Source organism: Lissotriton vulgaris, chromosome 7, assembly GCF_964263255.1.
Source record: "Lissotriton vulgaris chromosome 7, aLisVul1.2, whole genome shotgun sequence".
NCBI lineage: Eukaryota > Metazoa > Chordata > Amphibia > Caudata > Salamandridae > Lissotriton > Lissotriton vulgaris.
This window is the reverse complement of record NC_141695.1, coordinates 521,092,596-521,111,478: the sequence shown is the minus strand read 5'-3', so window position 1 is coordinate 521,111,478 and position 18,883 is coordinate 521,092,596. Positions and strand designations below refer to the sequence as shown.

General features: G+C 48.3%; 1 protein-coding gene across 3 annotated transcripts in view; it reads right to left on the bottom strand.

Moving 5' to 3' along the window:
* TBCD (tubulin folding cofactor D) overlaps positions 1–18,883 on the bottom strand; it is a 2,218,561-nt gene that overhangs the window by 566,533 nt on the left and 1,633,145 nt on the right. For all 3 annotated transcript variants that reach the window (XM_086930600.1, XM_086930601.1, XM_086930602.1), the window contains one exon: positions 12,605–12,681. In XM_086930600.1, coding sequence (XP_086786726.1) covers positions 12,605–12,681 — 77 coding nt within the window. The remainder of the gene's footprint in view (positions 1–12,604; positions 12,682–18,883) is intronic.

Sequence of the window (18,883 nt, the reverse complement as noted above, 5' to 3'; positions counted from 1 at the left end):
CCCGAGGGGCACTGGTAAGGCTGAAGGGGAGCATGGCAAACTTAAAATGCTCTTGGCCTACCGTGAACCGCAGGTAACGCAGGTGGGCCAGCAGGACGGGAATGTGAAAATAAGCGTCCTGCAAGTCCAACGCTAGCATCCAGTCTCCAGTGTCGAGGGCAGCCAGGACCTGAGCCAGGGTCAGCATTTTGAATTTCTCCTTCCGGAGGAAGCGATTGATGTCCCGGAGTTCCAAGATGGGGCGCAGGCCCCGCTTGTCCTTCTTGGGGACCAGAAAGTAGTGGGAATAACAACCACTCCCCACTTTCGGACCAGGAATGCACTCAATGGCCCCCTTGGTCAGGAGGGCTGTGACTTCCTGTCGAAGAAGAGCCAAATGATCCCCCACCAAGCAGTGGTACCGAGGTGGCATGGATGGAGGGAAGAACTGAAAGGGAAGAGAGTAACCCTGGCAGATTATCTGCAGCACCCATTTGTCTGATGTAATTTCTCACCAGTGGTGGAGGTGGTGGCGACCTTGCCACCCACCGGCGAGGGGTGCTCCCTGTAGCTCGGATTAGGAAGAATTAGAGGTGGAGGCCGCGGGGGTAGAGGTAGACTGACCCGCACGCTGGTTTCCAGACCCACCCCTGCGGAAGCCACGGCCGCGGCTGCGCTGAGGCTGGTTCTGCACAGGCTTGCTGGAGGAGCGCGCCTGGGTGCCTCTACCCTGGCCACGAAAGGAACGAAAGCCAGGAGTGGCAGGGTTCTAGAAACACCCAAGGACTTGGCTGTGGCCCGTGAGTCCTTAAAGCGCTCCAATGCACTGTCGGCCTTATTGCCAAAGAGGCGGGAGCCACCAAAGGGCACGTCCATGAGCGAGCCCTGGACATCGGGCGAGAACCCAGTTGAACTTAACCAGGCGTGGCACTGCAACGCCGGTGTCATGTAAATTGCCCTGCCCAATGAATCAGCGGTGTCCAAACCACACCTGATGGCAAACTTAGCCGCATCCTTACCTTCAGCAATCGCTTGGGAAAGGACAGCCTTAACCTCCTCAGAGCACTGAGGCAAGACCTGAGCCACGGAATCCCACACTGCGTGGAAGTAACGGCCCAACAAGCAGGCCTAAACTGGCCAACCTCTTGACAAAAGTGCTCCAGCCTTTTAGAGTCCTTATCCGGCGGAGCCGTGGGAAAGGCACTCTGCGACGTCGATGCCTGAATGACCAGGCTCTCAGGCGTAGGGTGAGTGGTCAGGAAGGCAGGATCACCAGGCGTCGGGTGATGACGCCTGGCAACGTTTTTATCCACTGGCACCCCGTTGGCCGGCTGCAACCAAGTGCCCAAGAGGACTTAGGTAGGGGCCTCACTGAAAGGGAGCGGGGCTCCGACGATGAAGACGCCGTCTGGAGCACCTCCGTAAGGAGGTTGGTCTTGAGGGCTACTGCAGGGAGGTTGATATTAATAGCCTCAGCAGCACCACGGTGTAGGAAGCACCCTCCTCCATAGTAGGTGGAGGAGAGGCAAACCCCGGGACAGAAGAAACGCCAAGTTCGCCCACGTCTTCCAGGTAGTCCACCCAATCTTGTTAGGAGTCACATTGCGGTGCAAGGGGGTTCCTCGGATCCGTTCCAGTCATCGTCCGCCTCCGGCGTGGAGGGGGCCAGTCACGGTGGCAGAGCTGGAGAAGGGATGAACGGTGTTGGGACGGCTCCGGCAGGGGCCGGGCCGGAGCCGCCTCCCAATTTGGGTTCCAGGCTGGAACAAAATGGTCCAGGAACCGGGTCAGGGGTGGGATAAACGGGACCCAGTGCAGCGCCAGTGGTGGAGCCGAAGGTGGCACCAGGGCTGGAGCCGGCGGCGCTGTACCTCGTGGCGCCGGGGCCAGAGCCAGCGGTGCAGGATCCTGTGTCGCTGGAGCCAGTGGCGAAGTCGCCGGGCCAGCAAGATCTGAACACTGGTCTGCGGGGCCGGAAGGTGCACCGGCTGGAGCCTCGAGACTAAAAAGGCGGTCCATAGCAGCAAGAAACTCTTGCATCTGTTCGGGAGTCGCCGACGGACCCGGGTATGGCGGGTAGGCTGTGCGACTCGCCGGCTCCAGAGGATCCACAGGGTCAGCGCCCCTGCCTCCCTCGTCGGCCTCCGGGGAGAGACGGGGGGACGTCGGAGAGCAAACACGCTTCTTCGACTTCTTTTTATGGTGTCGCCTAACAGAATCCGAAGGCGAAGACTTGGAGCCCGAGGAGCGACAGCTCCCGTTCTGCGAGCAGTCTCGGGAACGGCTCCTAGACCCGGAGCGGCGGTGAGAGGAATGCTGGACTTCCGGCAATTTTCGGCGCCGCTCCCGCAAGGCCTTCAGGGCCATGGCACAACAGTCTCGGCAGTCCCAGGAGTCGTGGTCGGTCTCCAGGCAGTGGAGGCACACATCGTGGGGGTCTGCAACTGACATGTTATGGTGGCACGACCTGCAGGACTTGAAGCCGGGCATCCCTAGGTGCACGAGGAGAAGGAAGGGGAGACAAAAGTCTCAAAAGAGTAGTCAAAAAGTGACTAAGGTACGCGCTCAATCCAGATCTGTGCTTGCTGTCGCGGAAAAAGAAAGAACTGACATCAGCGCGCATGGGTGGCGCCTAAGTACCCTCCGTGATGTCATCTCGGCACTGACGACGCCAGTGATGGACGCAGAGATGCAGGACGCCACCTATTGACGAGCAGGGGTACTGCTAAGCAAAACTTTCCGGATCCAGTATGATGCCTGGGGATATTCCAAGGTAAGGAATCTATCACTAACGTGTCTCATTCAGATGTGAGAGTTACTTTCCCTAAGTAATGATGTATCTGGTAGAGACGTTGTCTAGACGCAGATTCATTAACTTAAAATATCCCCAGGCGTCAGACTGGATCCAGAATTTTTTTTTGCAGCAGCAGCACCTCTACGCGCCGTGGGACGGCGCCACATGACCCCGCACTGATGTCGTCCACGTAAGTGACGTCAGTGAGGTCATAGGAGTCCCTCCCAGTGCGCTGACGTCTGTTTTCTTCAGGGAAGCGTTCCCGCGACACAACGCGGAGCCACCAACCAAAACTGTGAAAGTATGAGAACAGTGTGCAATGGATGAAAAATCAGTGTATAAAGAAAGAGAATGGTGCAAGACACCATTATAGAAGACAGAAGTAGACATTGTCTTCATAGAAGTGAAAGCCGTGAGAAAGAGCCCCGCAAGTGAAGCAAAGACCCCTCCCAAAGTGTAACAAGGGAGAATATCTCAAAAGACAAAAATAGACTGTAATTATCATTCAGAACTGTGCCGTTCAGCAAGAATAGAGCACAGAAAGAACAACAGTCTACTGCATGAAGGCAGGAAAGATGGGCACCTCCCCTACAGTAATGGAGGTGTGAAACAGATCACAACCGATCCTCAAAGAGGATGACTAAGAGTAACCCAGGACCGGAGTCAACAGAGAAGGTGGAAGGAAAGTAAGGCAATGGGAGAGGAAAATGAGTCTCCTAGCGAAGGTGAATCAAGAAGGCACCATATTACAAGAACAAGTCCCTAGAGGGAATTCGCTGTACATGGAAATTCAGAAAGGAACACAACAATGTGAACTCCCCTAAGAGAAAACCAATGGCACCTAAAAGAGGCCAGTGGAGAACACCACTCAGCAATGTCCTCGCAGAACGGGGAGGCTGGGTGGGCGTTAAGGAATCTGCGGCTAGACAACGTCTCTACCAGATACATCGTTACCAAAGGTAAGTAACTCATACATCTGATAGAGACATCTAGCCGCAGATTCCTTAACTTAGAATAGATACCACAGCCATATCCCAGGAGGGAGGTGGGTTTGCGACAGGACAATGGAAAGCGTCAATCATTTGAGCCGGCAACCTGGTGATAAACAATGGGTAAGCTGTGGCGGAACAGCCAGACAGTACCCCAAGCAGCTCGGAAGAGCAGAGATAACAGGATGCAAGGCATCCCAAATATGCCAGAATGGCACTGGACCATCCCCTCATAAAAATGACAGGTAGAAACAGTGCCAGCCATTTACCAGAACAAGAGAAGAGCGAGAGAGGAAAGGGGAACCACTCTCAGCTTAAGGGTGCACTATATGGACCCCAACCAAAGAAGAGAGAACATGATAGATGCAACCAATGAAGAGATGCAACCAGAGCTTACCAGACCAGCCTATAGAAGGAATGCTGCAGGAGCTTCTGCCAAGAACCAAAGGGCAAGAGGTAGAAACTGAGTAGTGCTTTGAGTACAACAGGCGGGTACACAAAACACGCGAAGTGCACACCCAGTCCCTAAGGGGAGAACAGGGGTGAACAACAGCAATGTAAACCAAGCTGAAGCAGGCCACTACCAACACAGCATTAGGCAACCGGTTGCAGAGACTTTAAGGTGGCATGGCTAAAGAAAGCATAAGACTGCCCGACCGTGCAGCATGAAGATTGAAAGAAGAATGAAACCACGAATACAGACATGGAAGGAGTAGGCCAAGGACAACTGCCATCAGAAGGGCTGCCCCGCAGGCATAGCAGTTATCGCAGTAGGGTGACACCCAGTAAAGAGGCACATCCAAAGGATAGGGCAGTAGAGGTACAAAAAACACCACATACAAACGTGGGCAGAGCCTCTGAATCCGAGACCAAACCCTCCAAGTAGGGGAAGGTAAGATAAGTACAGTGTCCGAACACTAAGAAAAAACAGCAGTCACAAAACTGGGCAACCACTTCAGTAAGTAGAAGCAAGGAGGAACTTTATAGGTAAGTTGCAACAACTCTGAATGGCTTCCCCACACATGGGGACACAGGTCCAGGCCTTGCAACCTCAAAAGGAGGTCGTGACCGAAGAAAGGGAAAGCCATGGCAACCGACATGTATACATACATGCAGAACATCGAAATCTGTAGAGACCGAACTAGCCAGGAGCATGGAACATGTCCATACTGGATCATACCCAGCACGGTAAGGGCGGGCACGAGCCAATCGGATGAGGGGAACTTGAAAGAACACAGAGAACACCGTATAAGAGACCACCAAGGGCACATGGACCATACAGGTTCCCCAGGCCCTTTCGAGGCAGCAAAGCTATATAATAGCATACAAGTACCCCACATAGAGTATGCACACCTCAAACATCGGGGAACACCTCTTAGGGAAATAAAGCCAAGCCAAAGAGCGCAGTAACGAGCTTAACCCGTGAACGTGAGTTCTGAGCCCTATGCCATTACCAAGCTGAGCCCCCGGCTCAATACCACAGTCAGAGGACCAGACGCAGCAACCTGTGGAACACTGCCACAAAAGGTCAACAGTTAGCAGAAAGCAAAACGCATCCAAAGGATGCCAATAAAAGGGTAATTCCCCTTGTAGAAAAGAATACATAAGGCTCACAGCCCATGCTAAATATAGAGAGCATCTAAGGAATGCGAAATGAAAGTACCAACACGGAAAACAGGCCTAAGAGGACCGAAGTGGGAGAACAAAAGCCCGCAAGGAGCCGTTGAACCGCCGACTCGGCATGATCATCAAATAACAAAACCCTATTAAAGGATAAGTCAACCAGCCGTTCCCAGATATTTTCAGGGAAGACGCTATCTCTCAACCAGGCGTGGCGCCTTAAGGCAACAGAACCCGCCATAGCTCTGCCTAAAGAATCTGCGGTGTCTAGGACTGAACGTATTGTGAATTCGGCGAGATCATGGCTATCCCGGAGGAGGTGAAAGAGATCAACGCAAGCACCTTCAGCGGTGGTAGAAAGCTAAGACTCCGCAGAGTCCCACTGGGCAGAGGTAGCCCAAGCCAAAACACACACTTTATTTAAAGACCGCAGGGCTGCACTAGTGGATGCACAGATGTTCCTACACCACGACTCCAGCCACCCTGACTCCTGGGAGGGAGGAAGCGTTAGAGGTGGCAGGGAGGGGACAGCAGTCTGCAACACAACCCCCTGCATATCAGGATAGACAAAGAGGCACATCGGATCGCGTGGAGCTGGACGGTGGCGGTGCAAAAGTGAATGAGCCACTGGGTCACCTGGAGGAGGCCGGACCCGGGCACCTAAGAGGCCATCATAAAGGGAAGCCTCAAAGGGCAGAAGCGGTTCCACATTGTCGGACCCATAGTGAAGGACCTCAAGCAAGGGGTCCACAGACAAAGGGGCAGAAGGGGGTTGCATATTTAAAATGCGTGAGGCCAATGAGACCACTCTCAAAAAGACTGCACCAGCCTCAATAGCCCTCCTTAGAGGAAACAAAAGCTCATCTGTGGAGGAGGGTTGTGAGCTGACCCTCCCCAAACACTGAGGGTGCAACCAATGCCCCGCGTAAGGGAGCCCCATTGAAGAATGAGGATCCTTCAGAGTCGCCAGGGGAGGGGAAGAGCCTGCCGGCTCTAGGAGTTCCTGAGGAGGCTCCACAAATTCCAAGAGGGGCACCAGTAACAGGACCTCCGGCGATGCTGGGCGAGAGGGCGGTGCCAAACTCTCTCCAGAAGGCTCCATAGAAGTGTCTAGAACTCGGTGTCTACACTGTACCAAAACAACGCGTATCGGTGCCGATTGTGCCTCGTGAGACGGAGACTCTGCCGCATCCGGCGTCGATTCGGGGCCGAAACTATGACAAGCTCCCCTTCGGAAGAAGGAGAAGGTGCCGGCGAGGCAACCTTACGGCGCCGTCCCGGAGCCGACTCCGCCTCATCCAAGACAGACTCCGATTCAGGAGAAAGGAGCCGATGAGGCGAGCCTCCGGCGCCAGAAAGGCATCGGCTCCGGACAGGAGGCGCCTGCCCAGAAGCCCGAGGTGTGCCCAAGTCAAGGCTATGAGCACCGACAACCACCTGCGGCGCCACAGGGAGACCAGTGGGACTATGCAGCGCAGCAGAGGCGCCGTGGGTCGTTGAGCGGGACCCAGCTGAGCCACGCCCTGACGACTCCACGTGGACCGAAGAGGGGGACCCGGCCGGGCCATGTTCTAATGATACCAAATCTCCGGCGTTCCCAGGGATCAAAGGTTCAATAGGCCCCGGGGGCGAACCCACTGGCGAGTCCGTCGGGGACCCCACAAGAAGCGGAGGCCCAGAGAACAGCCCAGGAATGGAAGAGGACCCCCAGGGAGGCCTGTAAAGCCATAGCATATCTGGGCCAGCGCTGCCCCTGCACCCAGAAAGGGCAGATAAAGGGAGGGCGACTGTCGGGAGCGCACATCCAGAACATTACGGGAGACAACGCCCCTGACAACAGAAGAAGGGGAGGTCGAAGACCTCGGCGACAAGTGCTTCGACTTACCAAGGGTGAACGAAGGCCCTGGAACCCAGAGGGCGATCTACGGCGGAACTGGCTAGTAGAGGGACCGCTCACTCCGGATCCGTATTGCACGCGGAAAAGAACGAAACTGACGTCAGAGGTGCTGCTGCTGCTGCAGAAAAAAAATTTGGATCCAGTCTGACTCCTGGGGATATTCTAAATTAAGGAATATGCGGCTAGATGTCTATCAGATGGCACAGTATCCACAGGTTCAGCAGTGTACTGAGATGGTGGTGCTAGGGGTCCAGTACTTATACCCAGTTGCCCCTTTGAAGTGGGAAAGACTTCAAAGAGAGGCATTTCCTGCCCTGGCTCCCGACTTGCTACAGGGGTTAAACCCATATTTGTGTGGGGACAGGACACAGCTCTTTCAGATGTAAGAGTCAGTTTCTCCCTCCCATCCTGCCCAGGATAACCCATCAGGATGTGGATGGCCCATCATTCACACCTCAGCTCCCTTTGTGTGTGGCTGTTTGGAAGGAAGGCACGAAGCCCAGCTGTCACCCATCCCAGACGAGCATTAAGAGACAGACAGAAGGCACCAAATGGCTAAAGTAAGAAAATGTTTCAAAAAGGAGAGCGTTCAATCGCACACCGGTTTCTTCCGTGTTTTCATATTACATTATTTGAACTGTCCGCGTGCAGGCCCGGAGCGTGGTCTGCCCTGTCCCACGAGCTAATGAAAGCAACAAGTGATGCAGTGTAGTTTCACCCCAAATCGGGACGCACAGCTTTGATCTTAAGTGCACAAAAAAGATGCCACAGTTTTTTCACGTTTCACAAATGTTTATTCCTCATTTTTTTCAATCACTTTCCATTTTCTCAGTTTTTCTCTTTTCACATGAGAGACGCTTATGTATTTGTAATTTCTAAATGCAGCAGATATGCCTATCCAGGCCTTTTTCTGTAGCACAAATTTTACATAAGTCATCCACATTATCTCCTCATCTTGACCCAATGCATTTCGGACCTTTAGCGGCCCTTCGTCAGGGGTTCTCTACGAATTAAAAAGCATCAGTATTAGATTCTGTGTTTAAATAATCCATGATTCTACAGTTTTCCACATCAATATCAGACTGTGTATGTGAACACATTATACATATAATATCATGCCTCCGTGTATGAAACAACTCCCCACCATAATCAACGTTCTCCCGCTAGCTCCGTAATTTAAACATTACGTCCAACGTAAATGCTAAGGCGACCTTCTCTCCGTCCATTGTGACCCGCCCTTATTACTACCTTCATTCTGTGTTTAACTCCCGCATTGCTAATTATTTATGGAAAACCCCATAAGTTGTTTCCCCTGTGTGCATAATACTCTTTACCAAAATCATAATTTACCGCTGCATGCCACTTCATCCACAAAAGCCCTTACCTTCAACAACTGTGAATGCAATCACTTCCCGGATCTACTCTCAGCTTTCCAAAAGGAAAAATGACATCTAAGGGTGGGCGGGGCACTAATGTAGACACTTAGGGAGGCTTGGATAGGAATGGAAGGAGAAAGGGTGAATAACACGATACTGAATACATCAGGGTTTCGCGAGGGGTAACGCAATGCATTATGGAACCTGCAGGTTAAAAGGTGCAAGTTAATGGGACACGTGGCATTTGTAGGGGAGGCGGGAAGTCACAGGTGTTTAAAAGAGAGACTGAACAGCTTATTGACCTTTTGGAAAGCTGAGAGTGGATCGGGAAGTGATTGCATTCACAGTTGTTGAAGTTGTTGAATTACTAGCTAATTATTTAAAAGTCAAATAAAATAAAATCAGCATTGAGTCAGTTTTTGGTCAAGATTCTCAAATGAAATTTAAAGCTGGAGAGATCTTAAATGAATTTCTTCATTTTTACAAAACACTTTATATGTCTGAAACTTCTTTCTCGGATTGTGATATCACCCAGTTTCTCTCCTCCATACAATACACTCCTCCGATTAATCTGACTTCCTCGTTATTAGAAATTGACCTCTCACAGAAGGAACTCTTGAAAGCCCTACAGACATTGAAAAAGGACAAGGCGCCTGGCCCAGATGGTTTCACTGTAGAGTTCTTTGCCCATTTTTCAACTTTACTCCTCCCCAAATTATGCATCCTTATATCCGAATTCATGCAATCAGGCCAATCCTCTGGCTCGTTTGCTGATGCCCTTATCTGTCTTATTTCTAAAGACGGGGAAGATCCACAACATTGTAAAAATTATCGCCCTATATCCCCAGTCAACATCGATTATAAGATCTTCTCAAAAGCGTTAGCCTTGCGGCTAGAATCTCATTTACCTAACATATTAGGGGTGGAACAATCTAGATTTGTTAAAGGTCTTCTCATCAAGGACAATACCCGTTTATTTTTTGATATTCTTTCCAAAGCTTTGCATCTATCTCATCCCTTGGCGACCATAGCATTGGATGCTGAAAAAGCATTCAATAGAGTTGAATGGCCTTATCTCTTTCGTGTCTTTCGATGGTTTGATTTTGGCCCGAAGATTATTACTCTAATCTCTCTTTTATATTCTAATCCTAGAGAAGCTATGTCAGTGAATGGTCATCTCTCTTCTTATTTTCACTTACACAGAGGTGTTAGGCAGGGATGTCCACTTTCGCCTTTGCTTTTTAATCTTGCCGATATTCGTGGTTTTACTTTTAAAGACACAACCGTTAAAATGGCGGGATATGCTGACGATGTTCTTATGTTTCTATCCCGCCCACAAACTTCTCTTCCTGCTTTCTTGTCAGAGGTTCAATCCTTCGCATTTGTTTCTGGTTACAAGCTAAACAAGGATAAGTGTGAAATTTTACCTCTCACTAAGTTTACTCTTAGCGCTGATTTTTCTTCTTCAGGTTTCACTTGGAGCCCCCAATACATTAAATACTAGGGTTACATTTCTTCCCAACCATCTCAGAGACAATTTCTCGTTGTATGGACAATTGCGTTCAAAAGTTATCATTTTTAACGTCAAAATGCCATCCTCTCTATTTATCCTGGTGGGGTCGTCTTGACACTATTAAAATGGTGCTTTCACCCATAGTCTAATGCACGATTTCTAACATTCCATTATCTATTCCCTCCAAATATTTCAAGAAGCTTACTTCCATTCTGTCATCCTTTCTATGGAGTACTAAAAGAGCGTGTATGTCTGTTTCAAAACTGATTCATCCAAAGTCAGAAGGTGGGGTGAATTTTCCTGATTTTCCAACTTACCACAAACCATTTCTTTTGCACCAAGCATCAAAATGGTTTTCTGACTCCGATACATATCTTCCTAAGTGGGCCCTGCTAGAGAAATCTTTTCTTTCACCTTTCTCCTTTCAAGAATACTTATCCTTCAAGCGCAAGCCACAATCCATCTCGACTCCCATAATTAAACATACCTCTAAGATAGTACCACCAGTCACTTTAACTTCATTCTCTATCTCACCCATATGGCATAATAGTAATATTTTGATTAGCAATAAACCCATCTTCTGGAAAACCTGAAGACAGAGAGATATAATATGGGTTCATCAATTATATGAACATGATCGTATCATGTCTTTTGAAGAGGTTAAATCTTTATACTCCTTACCTTCCTCCTTTAAGCCTAAGTTTTCGCTTTTGTCGGAAGCTATCCAAACAGCACATTCAAAATTTGCACTGATCCCACCAACTGATCCGTCCGTGGTGCTGCACATGGATAAACATGGAACTCTTGTTTGTAGTGCGTCTAAGGCATCCTCTTTTTACATGTTTTGACATACTTCCCCTTGTCCACGAGATAAAACTTAGACAGAATTGACATGGGAAACTGATTTGGGAATTTCTGGGACGATAGATTTTTGGAACAAAATTTGGCTTAAAATTCGTACATCTTCAAGGGCGGCTAACACTACACAAATGCTCTTTTTTTATTTACAACAGACTCCTATTGTCCCCATTAACACTTCATGCCAGGCACGCCCATCTCCCCGATTTATGTTGGTCCTGTTCGTCACCACAGGCAGATCTTTTTCACATGCTTTTTACATGTAATCTTGTTCAGGTTTTTTGGACTAAACTATGGACTGAAATAAACTCACTCAATTTTTAATACTACTTGCCCTTTTACCCCCACACATATTTTCCTAGGTAGTTTAGCTCCCATCTGGGGTACTTGTGAATCTGATGTTAGAATCGTAGATTAACTGCTAGCAGTAGCCTTTCAGCAAATTACTAAAAATTGGAAGGACTTTACTAAACTTTCATTTCAGGCATGGTGGTATGCAGTTTGTTATAATCATAGGCTTGACAAATCCTTCATCTACCCACTACACATGGCATCCAAACGTCTCACTTTATGGTCACCCGTCACGCTATTTATTGACAAAAGTGCAAATTGCGCCAGGCATTTGTCTCCTTCACAACAAGAAGTTGCTAAACATCCATGACATTGTTTTAGGCTATCAATATATATTCTATTTTATCTTCCCTTTTTACGATATCTTTTTTACTGTATAGGTACATCTCTTACATGATGCAGTTCTGTCTAGTATATTGTTATTGCTTCATTCTTGCATGATATTTTGTAATGTTTTCTTACTTTGAACCTTTTTTGTTCTGATGGATACAGGATTATTATGTTAGATAACACTTGTTTATCATAGGTTGATTTCATTTTCTTTGCATTGCTGAAATATTATTTTATAAAATCTCTTTTGAACTTAAAAGTGTAAAATGGTCCCTCAAACATTGCAATGGAGCCACTTCCTGTAAGGAAAATTGATATGCATAAAATAGGCAACAGCATGTGTTGAAAGTAAATGATCTCCTGGATGGAACCAAAGCCCACTATGTTAATTTTAAAGAGTTGGAAACACTATGTCATGTGTTGTCAAGCCAAGCCTAAAAATACAGGAGAGGTCAATAGGTGATTCTTCGTGGCAGAAAAAAAGGTAGAAAAACCTGGCCTGCCCCTATATTCTTGCTGCTGCATCCATAGTGGGTCCTCACCAGCTTGGTGAGTAGATGGTAGTCATGCCCACAGACAAACTGCACACTGTGTCCTCATCCAGACCCGCTCTAAATCACAATCCATGACACAGTAAATGCATGATAGTCGTGTGGGCTTATATAAAAATGAAAAACCTGAAGAACTTCCTATGATGAACTCTGGACAGTGGTACATGCCGTCAAGAGCCATGCAAAAGACAGTTTCTATTTAAACCTTTACTCAAATGTATTTCCTTTTAGTTATGATCATTTTTTACAAACATGTTGTACATTTGTATTGCCATTTAAAAGCATGTTTTCAAATTGCCTACTGCAAGCTTTCCAAATTACAACAGCAGTATCAAGAAAAATGTACCTTAATGTTTTCTCTTGACGTACTCGATATCAAGTGAAGACTTTTCAAACTATCATTTATTAACCATTGCCAGCCCTCTAAAAAGAGAAAGAGACACAAAGCCATTAATATTGCATTTCATCTGTGTATATTTTATTTAGTGTTTTGCCTGTAGTGCTCATGTATCCAAGAGAGAACAATGACTGTACTAGTAATAATGAAAACCAACAGAGGAAAAATACTATTAAAAAACATTAGGGCAAAGTCGATGAAGTGAGAACACTGTTATAGAAGGTCTCGCGTGGTAGCACTGAAGGTTAGAGTTGAAAATCTTCTGAAACATATAGCAAATAATTACTTTTATCAATATTATTTTACTAATTTGCATATTGTTTGAAACGCAGCTCAAGTCCTGGCAAACAGAATTATATCTGTGAAACCATACATCCAAGGAAAATTACATCAGAACATTATAATCACTTACAAGACCATGACTAAATACATACAAAAGTGGTTGGGGATATCCCCGGCCCTGGATGATACGGCCAACGCTGGTTGACGGGGCCCTAGCCTAGAGCTAGACGTGGGGGCCCAGGTGTGAGACAGCAGGCACCACATTGCTGTTACGATTGGGACTGCTCGTGCACCCATTCATATATGCTCAGGATTTACGTGGGTGAGGCGGGTCCTTGAACCCTTGACTACGTTAGAACTGCCATTGAGTCTCCTGCCTACCAGAGATGTTCCTCAGCGCCTACTTTTTTAACTTTGCATGGGTAAACAAGGTAGGGGGCATAATCTACAGAGAACTTTGCCGCCAGACAACCAAACTCTGGTATTTTCCCTTTTATTTTCCCTTGTTTCACAGCAGAGAGCAATACAGCTACTGCTGACTGCCTTGGGGAGGTAGCCCACTTCCCCATGGGGGCTTCCCCTGCGGATAAGCAGGGCAAAAAACTGGTAGCCATTGCTGACTCTAGGGAGGCCTTTAAGGCCAAACTAGACTCTTTTCACTAACATGGCATTCCAGCAAAACCAGCGAAAACCAGAAAAACAGCTCATAGAGAATACATGCGAATACCCAAGCCATACCTGAAATGCGACTCTCTACCCAACGTACAGCGGAACAAATGCAGATAATTCTAGAATGGCTAAGCATTGAGAAGAGCAAACTGTATGATGCAGAGGGCCGCTCCTACCGCAATAATGTGCAGATTGTAGGTATGACAAAGGGGATGGCCAGAACGCCTCCGCACGACTCATCCTGGACATCCCTCGACACAGCCACATCACGGGACACCTGAGAGACCTGCACTGGCTCCCAGTCAGCAAGAGAATCACGTTCAGACTCCTGATCCACGCACACAAGGCCCTACACGACCTGGGCCCCAAGTACCTCAACGACCGCATGACCTTCTACACGCCCACCCGCCAGCTACGATCAACCAGCCCCGCCCTCGCCACCGTACCACGCATCCGCAGAGCCACCGCCGGAGGAAGATCCTTCTCCTACCTGGCAGCCAAGACCTGGAACTCCCTCCCCACCCACCTTCGGCGAACCCAGGACCATCTCTCCTTCAGGAAACAGCTCAAGACCTGGCTGTTCGAGCAGTAACATACACCTCCCCCCCCCCCCCCTCACCCCCCCCCAGCGCCTTGAGACCCTCCCGGGTGAGTAGCTCACTTTATAAATGCCGTGATTGATTGATTGATTGATTGGATGGAGGGAAGTGACCCAGTCGCATTTCTTGAAAACTGGAATTAATAAGAAATTGGACTTTCTGCACTTTCTATGTATTTTGTGAAGGAGCACGCACCTAGGGTTCTGGATCGGCACCTCCCTTCTGATGCCCTGCATGAACCATTGTTGTGAAAATATTGAATTATCTCAATTGGGATGCAATCCTTACGGCTGCCTGTGAGAAGGGTATTGTCTGCCTTGGCAAGCAAAAGTGAAGTTCTTTCCAGATTACACAATTGTTGTCCAGTGTCAAAGACCATCATTTACACAGGATGAAGAAGAAACTGCGAGAACTGAGCCTTAAATACACCTTAATATTCCCTGCCTATTACACATCTCTGATGGTCGGCGCATCCATTTTTTCACACAGCCAGATATGTCGTGGGTTTAGGTGAAGGCTTTTGATAAACAGAAACCTGGTCACCCCCAGTCTCCCTCCCCCAATGCTTCCAAACTGGATCAAATAGCTATGGTCTGAAAACTACCAAGCCACAGATCACGGTGCAACACTCCAACACTTGTTCCTGAGCCGGAGGGAGCAGCAGATTAAGGGTGGGTTTTTGCTCTGCCCATGGGCAGCTTTCTGCATATTGGTAAACGTTCATTTCTGTCTGAGCACCCGTATCGAAGCGCACCCTCTCTGGGACTCCCAGCAAAATCCAGTATACATGGGTTCCCTCTCTACTAAACTGGGCTGATCCTAACACCAACCACCACTCCTCTACTTTTTTAATACACTGACAAATTGAACCTAATTACATGGATTGTCAGGGGGATGAACTTCCCTAAAACATGTTATAGGGTACATGCAGCTCTTCTCCCATGGCATACACACATTGCTCTGTTACAAAAAAAACTTGACCACTGGGGAAGTGTGCAGGCTGCAAGCTGGATGGAGGAGCCAGGTCATAGGCACAGGTGTCTCTACCTATGGTAGAGGAGTCGCAATATGGATAAGGGCAGGTGTCCATTTCAAGTTCGACAAGATACATATCAACCACGTCAGCCGCTATGCATTCCTTCATGGTTCCTTCAAAGGCAACCCATGGAACATAGGTGTTGTTTATGCTCCTCACTCCGATCAATTGGCCTTTTGGACTCAGCTAACAACCTTACTTGTAGACTAGCCGACTGCCACGTCAGTCCTTAGTGGGGACTTCAACCCAGTTTTGGACATTCAACTCGAGCACTTGACATCTCCCCTACCGCAATATCCAGTGTCTCTTAATGCTGACATGCCACAGCAGTGGTTGACTCTCTGGGCCCTAGATTATACATGGCACCTTAGATATCCAGCATGCAGGGAGTTTTCCTTTTACTCTTCGTCCATAAATTACATTTGACTGGACTGTTTTGTTTGTTCTATGTACCTCCATAAGACCGTGATCTACAGCCACTATCACCTCCGAGTGTTTTCGGATCATAACCCTCTCAGTATGATGGTGGCATCGAGCACTCCTCCCCCACCAATTCCCACTTTGAGACTGTTAGTTACGATTTTGGATGAGCAAGAGTTCCACCAGACAGTGTCTGAACACGTTGACACCTTCTTTCCAGAGCATGCAGGAACCTCCGCCTTCCCTTTGGAGGAGTTGGAAACTTTTAAGATCATCATTAGGGGGCTTTGCATTCTAAAAAAAAACAGAAGCACCCCCTCCAGGTCCTCGTTCACCACAGACATCAATGAGGAAAGAAGACACCTCAGAACCCTAGAAAGAACCTGGAGGAAAAACCCCTCCTCCCCCCATCGGGATCAACTCAAGGCAGCACGCCGAAAGTACAATGATCTCATCAATAGCAAAAAGTCAACATTCTTCTGCTCCGCCTTAGACAATGCTGAAAACCGCCCCAAAGAACTCTTTAACATCATCAAGAGCCAAACATCTAAACCAGTGACAACCAACATGGAGGCGTCCAAAATCCACTGCGACAACTTTGCCAGCTTTTTCAATGAAAAAAAATCGCCAAAATTGCTCGATCGCTCATCATTAAGCCCGCCACCCCCTTGGAAATCCCGACACCAGCAACCAATAGCAATACCCCAATGATCACGCCTACTAGCTGGTCTTCCTTCCGTCCCGTCCTGGAAGAAGCGGTAAGCAATCTGATTGCCACCGATAAACCCTCTTCCCACGCCCTCGATCAGCTTCCCTCGAGACTGACTAAAGATTTGAAGCTTACACTAGCCCCAATTTGTTGCAAGATCATCAACAGCTCACTGAGCGAGGGATGCATTCCAGACTGCCTCTAAATTGGACAAGTCACGCCGCTATTAAAAAAAAACAGGCCACCAACCTAAGGACATGAACAACTTTAGACCGATATCGAATCTTCCTCTGCTTTCCAAAATTCTAGAAAGATGTGTCCTTCCACAGTTAACCCAACACCTGGAGAACATCAAACTTCTAGACCCACACCCATCACGAGTCAGAAAGGGCTGCAGCACCGAAACCGCAATCTTAAATGTCTTAGACGATCTTCACATGTCACTCGACTCTGACCAATGTAGCCTTCTCATCCGCCTAGATCTGTCGGCAGCGGTTGACATTGTTTTTAAAAAAAAAACATTTTTATTAATTTTTTATCCTGCAAACGCATAACAAGCATGTCATTAAGAATCACAGTGTACCTCTCCGCCCCGCCCCCCCTTAGCCATCAGCATAAACAATTCACAATCCAACATGGCCCTCATAGTGACCAAAGCTCCCTCCCACTCCCAATTGAATACATCCATAAAGTCTCCGACGCCCCCCCCTTCATCCAAGATTAACTGTCGGCTCACTCCCATCAAATCAAAGTCCTCCATCCAGGCCATGATAGCGGCGCCATTTATCCCATACTCTCCCAAACTTTTTAGGACATCCTCGTGCCTTAAACGTAATCCTTTCAGGTGCCATATATATCCAGCCCCTTCCGCCATTCTTCTATTTGTGGCAGGGCAGGTACCCCCATCTCCTTGCCACATATCTCTTGGCAACCACTAAGGCCAAAACCAGGAAGATCAACAGTGGCCGTCTCAGGTCTACGTCATTAGTCATCCCCAGCAGCACCAGTTTGGGGTCCAATGGCAAAGCAGTCTCTAGCACCTCTCCCAGTTCTTTTAAAATTTCTCCCCAATAGGTCTGAATTTCCAGGCAGGACCAAAGGGTGTGATAGAAGTCCCCCCTGTCATGGCCACACCTCAGGCAGTGATGTTCAGCAGTCCTCCCTATCTTCCATAGACGCACCCTATCGAAGTAGGTCCTATGAAGAACATTATATTGAATAAGGCACAGGCGGGACTTAATCGCTACCTCTCGTGGATGCATCAGGACCGTTTCCCAGTCCACTGTGTCTATTTCCCCTACCTCCTGTTCCCAGATGTTTCAACGTTTTTCCAGCCCGTCTGGCATGTTATTCATCAGAGTTCTATATGTCAAGGAAACCGCTCTACTCGGGATCCGTTCCTGCAGGAGACGACCCTCCAGTGGTACATAATCCGGGAGCGATCCATTCAGGGTCGCTTCTGCCCTCCAGGCGTGTCTCAACTGAAGATATTTAAAGTGTTGCGTATGGTGCAATCCGTATTTTGCCCCAAGGGACTGAAAGGACTGTAATTCTCCGTTTTTCATGACATCTCACAGCGACGAGATGCCAATATCGTCCCATTTCCGAAAGCCCCGTAACTTATTGAGTTCCCTCAGCCGCGCAAATCGCCACAGTGGCGTTTGCCTTGTGAGTTTCCGTTCCCATCCCGTGGCCTTTGTCGGCGTTTGACACTGTTGACCACACCCTGCTCCTCAAAGTCCTCCAGGAGAGAGCGGGCAATGAAAAGACGGTTCTAAAATGGTTCTCCTCCTTTTTTCATAACCGTACACAAAGAATAAAAATCAACAACTTTGAATCGGACCCCCTTCCAGTTAGCCGAGGAGTTCCACAAGGGTCAGTTCTCTCCCCACAACTTTTCAACACACTGCTAAGAAACTCCAACAGCCCCTTCCACCTCTATGCAGATGACACACAACTCTATCTGGAAACCTCCTTGATCGCAGACATTCACAGACTTAATGTCACGCTCATTGAGGTCCAACAGTGGCTCTCAACCAACCACCTCAAACTTAACCAAGAGAAAACCGAAGTGCTCCTCATCTCTAATAGGGACGAAAAACCTCAAATCGTCGAATGGCTCAAAGCCTTAGAAGCCCTCAACTGCGCCATTACGATATCTGACTCAGTGAAATCCTTAGGGATTACCCTTGACCCCAAACTGGACTTGAAAAAACAAATTTCAAAGACCGCCAAAAGTGCATTCCTAAATCTGAAACTACTCTAGAAAATAAAACCCTTCCTTCCCCCGAAAGATCTTAAATAGGCCACTCAGGCACTGGTGCTCTTCAGAAGTGACTATGGCATCACAGCACTGACCGGGTCAGCAAAATGGCACCTAGGTCCCCTCTCCACTACCCTCAACGCCACAGCAAGAATGGTTACAGGAACAAAGAAATACGAGCACATCTCTCCGGCACTCAAGGAACTGAAATGGCTCCCTATTGACCAGCGAGCCAGCTTCCGTACAGCTT